We start from the raw sequence: 10,948 nt of genomic DNA, 5'->3' as shown, positions 1-10,948 counted from the left end.
CATTCACAAACTCATTATCAACTGCACGAAGTATTAAAACCTATAGCCATGTAAAACTCACCGACAGCTTCTCCTTGACAACAGTAGCGGTAGCTGCAATAGTACACGCTGTATCATGCTGCACAACTCGTGAGAACTCCGTTAGGTCTCTCTTCATAAACTCCAAAGCCTCTGTAGACTGAACAGACAATGTGAAAACTGCTTAAAGTTACATTGTATGTGGCATACTACATCAACCACTAAGAGGATCCAGTCATTTTTAACCCTATATTGTGCCATTCCTCCTGAAAGCATATGAGTAAATTAACAACTTTCTGTTACTATTTCCCTTGTGAATAGGGTGTGTCACTACAACACTCTTACACTGTCCAATCAGTGTTGATCCTCTGTTATTATTCCTGGAAATGTATGAATAAATTAACAACTGGTTGTTACCGTTCCCCTTGTCAATCGGGTGTGTCTCTACACAGTCTGTCAACACTGATTGGACAGTGAAAGAGTCTTGTAGGCTCACACCCTACTGACAAAAAGAATGGTAACAGCCATTTATTCATACATTTCCAGGAAAAATAACAGGAACAGCATAACAGAGTTCTAAGAAAAGATGCTCCAGAATTATTATTAAATGTGGAATATTGCTATTTACATAAAACAGACAAGTCAGGAAAGCTGGCTGGTCCTCTTTAAGAGCTGCCCTATTTATAATGGCCACTAGAGGTCAGCAAGAAAGGAACACGCAACAGTCTGGTAAAACAAGATTTTTTTTTTATTGTTTACAATCTGCTGTGAAGTAGAAAGAGTGTTAAAAAGGGGTTGTCCGAGATGTGAACCTTTACCTCAAATGCTTAAGGCCCCATGCACATGAACGTGCTTTTGCGGCCGCAATTCCCCAGAAAATCCACGAGAGAATTGCGGCCCCATTCATTTCTATGGGCCCATACACACGACCGTGGTTTCCATGGTCCGTGCATGGCTCAGGAGCCTGCTCCGCAGAAAGAATGGACATGTCTTATTACGGCCGTGTTCTGTGGTCCAGGCTCATAGGAAATAATGGACGCGGCCATGTGCACTGCCCGCGATTTGCGGGCGGCTCGCGGGTGACACTCCGGCCGACCCGAAAATTACGGCCGTGCACAAGGCTACGATCGTGTGCATGAGGCCTAAACCTTTCTAAAATTCCATTAGAAATCAACTCCTGTCCCGTGCCACAACTTCCAGCCTGTCCCAATCAGGTCTGGGTATTCACTAGGCCTCAATGACATCATGTTCATAGTGACAACATCACATAGCTTATTCAATTGCCGACCCTGGGTGTTACATAGGGTTGCCAGCCAGCCCGTTAACTTTCGGCCAGGCCAGTACTCACATCAGGAGGCAGGTGCCCTTAATTATTTTTCACCGGCAAATGAATTGCCAATTTATTGTTCATTTATTATTAACAACTGCCGTATGCCAGAGGCATGGCCTAACAGGTGCCTGTCAGTTTTACAGGAGTATTGCAGTGTATTATAAAAGCGATCAAAAGATCGCACAGTAAAGTCCCCTAGTGGGAATAAAAATTAAAAAAGTTAAAAAACTTTAATAAAGTTTGAAAGAAATAAATAAAACCCAATTATTTAACCCAAACAGTGAACGCCGTAAAAAAATAAAATAAAAAACAATGCCAGAATTGCTATTTTCTGTTCATCCTGCCTTCCAAAAAAATTTGATAAAAAGTGATCAAAAACTCGAATGTACTCCAAAATGGCACCAAGAAAAACTACAAGTTGTCCCGCAAAAAAGGCCTCATCGGCGAAAAAAAAAAAAGTTATGACTCCTAAAATATGGCGACACAAGAACAAATGATTTTGAAAAGAAAAGTGTTTTTACTGTGTAAAAGTAGTAAAACATAAAAAACCCTATATAAGTAAGGTATTGCCGCAATCGTAACGACACGCTGAATAAAGTTATTTTATGATGTATACTACACGGTAAACGGCGTAAATTTAAGACCCAAAAAAGAATGGCGAAATTTCCGTTTTTTTTACACTACCCCACCAAAAAAAGTCAATAAAAAGTTAATCAATAAATGATATCTACCCCAAAATGTTGCTATTCCAAAATTACAACTTGTCCCGCAAAAAATGTATCAGTAACGCTGAAGATAAGAGATTTGCACACGGAAATTTAGCAGCGTATTATAGTAGCAGCAAAGTAGATGATATTTGAACAAATCTCATCCATACGCTGCAGAAATTGTGGTTTGCGCATGCGTTTTTAGCGCTTTTTTCAATCCAGAGCATGTCAACTTCTGTCACAGAGTGAGCACGGATTTGTTGTGAATTTCCAATGGGAAAGTCAAAATCCGTAAAAATAAAACAAACGTTGCGGATATTTCTCCGGATTACCTGCGGATCCAAAGCACAATCCTCAAGTCAAAACAGTCTAAAAGAAGTTTAACGGGTAACTAAACATTTAACAAACTTCTGATGTGTCATAGAAACATGTCAGAAGTTTTGATTGGTGGGGGTCCGAGCACTGAGACCCCCACCGATCGCTAAATCGTGTGAGCGCTTCGCCGCTTAGTTTCTGTTCGGCTTTTTCCAGAAAGCCGATGTAGCGGAGTACGGGCTCATAGACTTTCTATTGAGCCCATACTCCACTATATTGAATTCCGGAAAAAGCCGAACAGAAACTAGGTGGCTAAGCGCTCCCACAATTTAGCGATCGGTGGGGGTCTCAGTGCTCGGATCCCCACCATCAAAACTTCAGACATGTCACTATGACATGTTAGAAGTTTGTTAAACGTTTAGTTACACTTTAAATTAACCACTATCCTCACCTCCCCTGTTGCTCCCTTGGCAACGCTTCCCTCAGTCTCTGTACACCCTGGTTCCAGTGATGATGTGCCGTGTCAACACGGCACTGCTGCAGGCAATCACAGGCTGCAGCGGTCACGTCATCGCGCAAGCATCTCAGACTATCAATTCCACCATGTATGTTGGAACTGTGGGTATCAGTAATCTAAAGGCCTTATTACAGGGGGCAATGATCATGCAAACGAGTGTTAATATGAACTCTCATTCCCGATAATTGCCCTATGTAATCAACGATCAAACGCTCGTTGATCGGCTGATCTGCTCTTTTATGCAGAATTAAAAATCATTGTTGTCGGCAGCATATCTCCCTGTGTAATAGGGAGATGCGCTACCGACATGATGAAAATATATAGGGACGAACGATCGGAGTAATTATTGCTTATGCATGAAGACGAGCGATCAAAGTAAGGATTGCTTATGTATGGGGACGAGCGATCGGAGTAAGGATTGCTTATGCATGGGGACCAGCGATCGGAGTAAGGATTGCTTATGTATGGAGACGAGCGATCGGAGTAAGGATTGCTTATGTATGGAGACGAGCGATCGGAGTAAGGATTGCTTATGCATGGAGACGAGCGATCGGAGTAAGGATTGCTTATGCATGGGGACGAGCGATCGGAGTAAGGAATGCTTATGCATGGAGACGAGCGATCGGAGTAAGGATTGCTTATGCATGGGGACGAGCGATCGGAGTAAGTATTGGTTATGCATGGGGACGAGCGATCGGAGTAAGTATTGGTTATGCATGGGGACGAGCGATCGGAGTAAGGATTGCTTATGCATGGGGACGAGCGATCGGAGTAAGGATTGCTTATGCATGGGGACGAGCGATCGGAGTAAGGATTGCTTATGCATGGGGACGAGCGATCGGAGTAAGGATTGCTTATGCATGGGGACGAGCGATCGGAGTAAGGAATGCTTATGCATGGAGACGAGCGATCGGAGTAAGGATTGCTTATGCATGGGGACGAGCGATCGGAGTAAGTATTGGTTATGCATGGGGACGAGCGATCGGAGTAAGTATTGGTTATGCATGGGGACGAGCGATCGGAGTAAGTATTGGTTATGCATGGGGACGAGCGATCGGAGTAAGGATTGCTTATGCATGGGGACGAGCGATCGGAGTAAGGATTGCTTATGCATGGGGACGAGCGATCGGAGTAAGGATTGCTTATGCATGGGGACGAGCGATCGGAGTAAGGATTGCTTATGTATGGGGACGAGCAATCGTGGTAATTATTGCTTATGCATGGGGACGAGAGATCGGAGTAAGGATTGCTTATGTATGGAGACGAGCGATCGGAGTAAGGATTGCTTATGTATGGAGACGAGCGATCGGAGTAAGGATAGCTTATGTATTGGGACGAGCGATCGGAGTAAGGATTGCTTATGTATGGGGAAGAGCGATCGGAGTAAGGATTGCTTATGCATGGGGACGAGCAACCGGAGTAAGGATTGCTTATGTATGGGGAAGGGCGATCATTGCTCTGTGTGAAAGGAGCAAACGAGCGCTGATCGATGTGCTGTCTCGTTGATCGGCGCTTCTTTAAACGGCCCACGTCGAGCTACATAATAGGACCCTAAGAGCTACAACAATATTAGTTTGCATGACTACCAATGGGGATTGAAATTGAAGATGTCAGAGCTGAATATAGCGATTTATCCCGTATATCACTATTTCTTTATACCATATGTAAATGGACTGTAAACAGTTTTGACAATAATTCCCAGATCTAAGTAGGAAATCACACTCCAAAGGCCCAAAACCACACCCCTTTTTACCTTGGCTGGTATTTTTTGGTGTCAACCCTCGTGTTACATTACTATGGATACAACGTCTAATAAATACCCAGGCCTGATGGGGACAGGTGGCGAGTAGAAGTGCAGGCCAGGTGCGTTTTTTATTTTATTTTCCTATTTATTAGGCCTCGTGCACACTTACCCACTCATTTCTATGGGGCCATGCACACTTCCATTTTTTCAACAGTACCGTGTGGCCGTTCCGACAAAAATATAACGGGTTCTACTCCTTTCCGTTTTTGGCGGAACAGTCTCAGCCATTCCATTCATTTGGTCAGTTGAAACAACGGACTGCACACAGAAGCCATTCGTGTACGGCCGTGTTTCACGGATCCGTCATTAGCGACCGTACGACGGGCAACGAATGTGTGCATGAGGCCTTACAGGTTTCTGGCATTTGGGCTAAATATCCGAATCTCAGACAACCCCTTCAATGACAGAACGAAAATTCTACTGCACTGCCTAGCCAAGATAAGTAGATTACACCTTCATATATTAGTACCAAGGGAGCCAACCCCATCACTAATCTCAGCGGGCAGAGAACTCTTATCCTCCACAACGCTGTTACATCATCACAAAGTCCTGGAGTTGTAAACTAATATATCCTCAGTTTTCTTGTTGGTTAGCGTGACAGAAAATAAACACCTAAATGCCCATGCCACCAACCCTCCTCCTCCTAACATATTTACCTGTTCCGCTATGTTTTTATACTTATTTGTATGGAGAGCTGTGCCAGTAAAGATGCCCATACAAATTATCCAAAAATCAGCCAACGATCTAATCACTACCAGTTTCCCCAAACCTGGAGAAAGGTTGGCAATACACTTTAGGCTCTGTTCACATCTGCATAAAGTATTTCTCCCATCCCCCCTCTTCTCAATAGGACAACTCTGGCACTTGCTTATATCGTAACAAAAAAGGATTGGGCACGATCCTTCTCTCCCCAACATCTGCTATTGGAGTAGAGTTGGGATACCGCCATACACATTAGATGGTCCACCGGTCATTAATGGGCTTTATTCTGATGCAATAGCCTTTTCACAGCGCTGCATCAGAATAAAGTAAACAGAGCAGGGAGCCGTTAAATCTCCCTGCTCTCAGCTACCAGAGGCAGCTGAGGGCTGGGGGCGTCCCTGCTCGAACGGGTGAGATCGATATTAGTATCGATCTCACCCGTTTAACCCTTCAGATGCGGTGCTCAATAGCGGGCGCCGCATCTGAGTGGTTTTGGAGAGAGGGAGGGAGCTCCCTCTCATCCCACTGACACCCGGCGATAAGATCGCAGTGTCTGTGTATCTCTGATGGCAGCCGAGGGCCTAATAAAGGCCCCCAGGTCTGCCTGTCGTGAATGCCTGCTAGATCGTGCCGGAGGCATGACCTAGCAGATGTCTGTCCGTTTAAATGGACAGGCAGTAATACACTGCAATACAAAAAGTCCCCTAGTAGGACTAGTAAAAAAAAGTTTCAAAAAAAAAAGTTTAATAAAGTTAATTTAAAAAAAAGTAGGAAAAAAATGAAAAACCCACTTTTTCCTCTTACAAACTGCTTTACTAGTAAAAAAAAAAACAACAAAATAAAGCAAAAAAGTTACACATATTTGGTATCGCCGCATCCGTAACAACCCCGACTATAAAGCTATTACATTATTTAACCCGCATGGTGAACGCTGTAAAAAATACACTAAAAAACAATGGAAAAATTGCGGTTTTCTGTGAACCCTGATTTTAAAAAAATGTGATAAAAAGTGATAAAAAAAAAGTCACATCTGCTCTAAAATGGTACCAATAAAAACTACAAGTCGTCCTGCAAACAAAAAGCCCTCATACAACTGCATAGGCGGAACAATAAAAAAAGTTATGGCTCTTCAAATATAAAGACACAAAAACAAATAATTTTGAAAAAAAAGTGTTTTTACTGTGTAAGTAGTAAAACATGCAAAATGTATATAAATTTGGTATCGTTGCAATCGTAACAACCCGTTGAATAAAGTTATTGTGTTACTTATACCACACGGTAAATGGCGTAGATTTAGGACGCAAAAAAAGAGTGGCGAAATTTTAGGTTTTTTTCTATCACCCCCCCCAAAAAGATAATAAAAGTTAATCAATATAATATCAATACATACTCCAAGATGGTGCTATTAAAAAATACAACGTGTCCCGTAAAAAACAAGACCTTATACAGCAATGTCGACGCAAAAATAAAAAAGTTATAGCTTTTCGAATGTGACGATGGAAAAACGTAAAAAATGGCTTGGTCATTAGGGCCCAGAATGCAAGCAGGGGGAAGGGGTTAATATGGCTTCTAGGATAACTACAACAACATATATATTATAACAATATAAATATTAGACAATGGCTACATACCTTGTCCCGCACACTACTGTAGCTCTGGTGTAACCAGCTTCTCCACCAACCCCCATCCTCCCTGCCAAACAGAGCAGAATCAGAAGAAATCAGCTGTATAGATATACACCAAGACAGAGGTATACAGAAGAGCGGAAAACGTTATACAGACGTAGCAGAGCAAAGTTTGTCACCAAGCACAGCTCATCAGTTTGCTATGTGGGGTTTTACACAGTAAAAACAAAGTCAGCTCTGCTACATTTGAATATAGTATTGTGTTTGTATAATATATGGCGGATACATGGCAGATTTATTCAGATGGTTGACTACATTGTATCATGTCTGGTTGGGACACAGATATGGGGTGATCTGTAGATATACATGAAATGTATAGGTGTGGGTATATTACTCATATGGAAGCCCTCTAATAACAAGCAAACACTTCCATCTCTAACAGTAGCAGACATATCCTACTGTCCCGACACTTGCGACATATGTGAGCTGTATAGACTCTGCAGGACAGCGGGTGTCGCCATCTATAAATACGTAGGGTGGCAGTGCTGACGAGCGGGAGAGCTGCACGTTCCTGACCGGAAATAAGCCATGGTCGCCGTGCAGGCTACGCGAGCTGGTCGGGTTTGTCGGAACGCAAAACACCACTCTCACCCTTCCGCCATGTCGGCTGCGTGACATCACCAATATTTACCGACCTCTGACCCAGTAATTCCGGCGACACCACAGCGGAAGTGCGTAGCGGCGATACAGCCAGGAGGACGCGCGCTTGTGCTTCCGCCCGGATGCTGCATGGCGCTGTCTACACCGGGTGTCCCGCAGGGCTGTACCTCTGCCTCAAATCACACGCGACGTCTATTATCTCCTATGTGGAGAAAAAAAAACAAAAAACGACTTTGCTATTATTGCAGAAAAAACGTTTAATATGCATGCGATAGTTCAGTAGATTTTCCAAAATTGGAGACGTAGAACTATTATTATTTATTTATTTTACAGCCCCTCTCTACTACCCCTCATGGGTGTGGCTTCAAAAACTGCGCTGTGTGAATGAGACCTTTTCCATATAGGTGTCAATATATCACTTTCATAAGGAAGTGCTGCAGGGATATCAAAGGAAAATATAGTTTATATTGAAAGCCCCGCTTTGCAACAGGTCTTCAATTATTCTCTATGGGCAAAAAAAAGTCTCAAGCGGCTTTTGCGATAAGCACAGGTAGGCTTGAAACTTATTTACCCATATGAAATTATTGAAATCTTGATGGCAAATTTTACTGTAGTGTTCACATTACTTTGAGTCGTTGCGTAGCCCCTGCCTTAGGAGGAAATTAGATATTTGGAAATGCCGAAGGAAAATCTGCCTCATAATACATTACCAGCAAAGAAGATGGTATTTTAAGAGCACGTTCAGACGTGGCGGAATTGCCGTGAAAATTTGCATTAGACTTTTTTCTGTTACTTTCTATGGCTTTTTAGGTAACCTAGTGCTGACGTTGTGGAAAATAGGCTGCGGTGCAGAATTTGCAAATTCTGCGGCAAGTCCGCTGTGAAGTCCGCAACGTCTGAACAAACTGCCAAATATGCAAATGTTGCTGCAGATTCGTTGCGTAAATGCCACAAATTTGAAGCAAATTCTGCAGGGGAAAAATTCTGCCATGTCTGAACAAGTCTCACCCACATACTGCATCAATTTTCAGCACATAAGCTGACCTGCCATGTAGGTTTTAAAGTCCGCAGCAATTCAATTTATGTTACACATTTTTCCTGCAATTTTGGGTATGTGCAGACGACCTCTTTTCAGACGTAATGGAGGCGTTTTACGCCTCAAATTACGCCTGAAAAAACGCCCCTAATACGCCTACAAACATCTGCCCATTGCTTTCAATGGGAATTACGATGTTCTGTTCCCACGAGCCTTTATTTTACGCTTCGCTGTCAAAAAACGGAGCGTAAAAAGATGCTCCGTAAAAAGAAGTAGAATGTCACTTCTTTTGGAGCTGATTTTCCATTGAACACTATGAAAAACGCCTCAAAAAACATCTGAAAAGAAGCCTCAAAAGAAGCTCCAAATTTCATTCTCAGGGTATGTGCACACGTAGTGACCAAAAACGTCTGAAAATCCAGAGCTGTTTTCAAGGGAAAACAGACCCTGCTTTTCAGACGTTTTTTGACCAACTCGCATTTTTCGCGGCGTTTTTCGCGCCGTTTTCGCATCGTTTTTTACGTCCGTTTTTGGAGCTGTTTTCATTGGAGTCTATGAGAAAACATCTCCAAAAACGTCCAAAGAAGTGTCCTGCACTTCTTTTGACGAGGCTGTATTTTTACGCGTCGTCATTTGACAGCTGTCAAACGACGACGCCTAAATAACAGGTCGTCTGCACAGTACGTCGGCAAACCCATTCAAATGAATGGGCAGATGTTTGCCGACGTATTGTAGCCCTATTTTCAGACGTAAAACGAGGCATAATACGCCTCGTTTACGTCTGAAAATAGGTCGTGTGAACCCAGCCTCAGCTTCAAAAACGCCTGAAATCAGCTCCGTATTTTTCAGACGTCTTTTGTTAAGCGTGTGAACATACCCTTTCACTCCTTTTAATGACGGACCAAATCTGCAGCAAAGTTCGTATGTGTAAAACATTCAGATTTTGCTGCAGAATCGGGGATTTGCAATAGAATTTTCTGCCCTGTGTGCAGGCATCCTTAGGGCTTATTTACACGAACGTGTAATATGTCCGTGCAACACGCGTGATTTTCACACGCCTCGCACGGACCTATGTTCGTCTATGGGGCCGTGCAGACAGTCCGTGATTTTCATGCAGCGTGTATCCGCTGCGTAAAACGCACGACATGTTCTATATTTCTGCGTTTCTCGCGCATCACGCACCCATTGAAGTCAATGGGTGCGTGAAAATCACGCACATCACACGGAAGCACTTCCGTGTGATGCGCGTGATTAGCGCATGAGCAGTAAAAAGTATGAATGAAAACAGAAAAGCACCACATGCTTTTCTGTTTACAAACATACAAACAGAGTGTCATAATGATGGCGGCTGCGTGAAAATCACGCATCCGCGCATCATATGGTGATGACACACAGAGCTGTTAAGTGCCTTTTGCGCGGGCAAAACGCTGCATTTTTTGCGCGCGTAAGACGCACACGCTCGTGTAAATACAGCCTTAGGCCGGGTTCCCACTGCAGAATTCTATGCGGAAATTCCGCAGCATTTACAGTAGCAGCACAGTGGATGAGATTTAGAAAATCTCATGCCCACGCTGCGGAAAAAAATGCAGCGTAAACGTTAATAAATTGACTTGCGGTGCGGAGTTTACATTTTAAATCATACTTACCCAGCACTCTCTCCTTCTTCCTGTAGTCTGGCCCCCTGGGATGATATTTCATCCCATGTGACGGCTGCAGCGTCACATGGCCTGCAACGTTATCTTAGGAGGCCAGACTACGCGCAGAAGAGAGGGAGGGGGTAAGGCTGGGTTCACACGACCATGTTACGTCCGTAATGTACGGAACGTATTTCGGCCGGAAGACCCGGACCGAACACAGTGCAGGGAGCCGGGCTCCTAGCATCATAGTTATGTACGACGCTAGGAGTCCCTGCCTCTGCGTGGAACTACTGTCCCGTACTGAAAACATGATTACAGCATGGGACAGTTGTCCTGCAGCGAGGCAGTGACACCTAGCATCGTACATTACTATGATGCTAGGAGCCCGGCTCCCTGCACTGTGTTCGGTCCGGGTCTTCCGGCCGAAATACGTTCCGTACATTACGGACGTAACATGGTCGTGTGAACCCAGCCTAAGTATGAACGTTTTGTTTTCTTTACTGAGCAATGCTTTCCGCTATGTGAATTCCGGCCGAAAAAAAAGCATCACAATGTGCTAGATACACTGCGTGATTTTTACGCAGCGTATCCGACCTG

General features: G+C 43.7%; 1 protein-coding gene across 3 annotated transcripts in view; it reads right to left on the bottom strand.

The window, feature by feature from the left end:
• The window catches only part of BSDC1 (BSD domain containing 1), a 32,308-nt gene extending 24,552 nt beyond the window's left edge, over nucleotides 1-7,756 (bottom strand). For 2 of the 3 annotated variants that reach the window (XM_075853129.1, XM_075853132.1), the window contains exons 1-3: nucleotides 7,595-7,682; nucleotides 7,025-7,085; nucleotides 62-178 (exon numbers count right to left, since the gene is read on the bottom strand). In XM_075853129.1, coding sequence (XP_075709244.1) covers nucleotides 62-178; nucleotides 7,025-7,085; nucleotides 7,595-7,608 — 192 coding nt within the window. In that variant the 5' untranslated portion in view covers nucleotides 7,609-7,682. Of the gene's footprint in view, nucleotides 1-61; nucleotides 179-7,024; nucleotides 7,086-7,594 lie in introns of all 3 variants that reach the window. The other variant, XM_075853131.1, reaches the window with a different exon arrangement.
• Nucleotides 7,757-10,948: the final 3,192 nt, after the last annotated feature.

Source organism: Rhinoderma darwinii, chromosome 2, assembly GCF_050947455.1.
Source record: "Rhinoderma darwinii isolate aRhiDar2 chromosome 2, aRhiDar2.hap1, whole genome shotgun sequence".
Lineage (NCBI taxonomy): Eukaryota > Metazoa > Chordata > Amphibia > Anura > Rhinodermatidae > Rhinoderma > Rhinoderma darwinii.
Note: the sequence above shows the minus strand (reverse complement) of the source record. Positions and strands in the feature narration are given on the sequence as shown.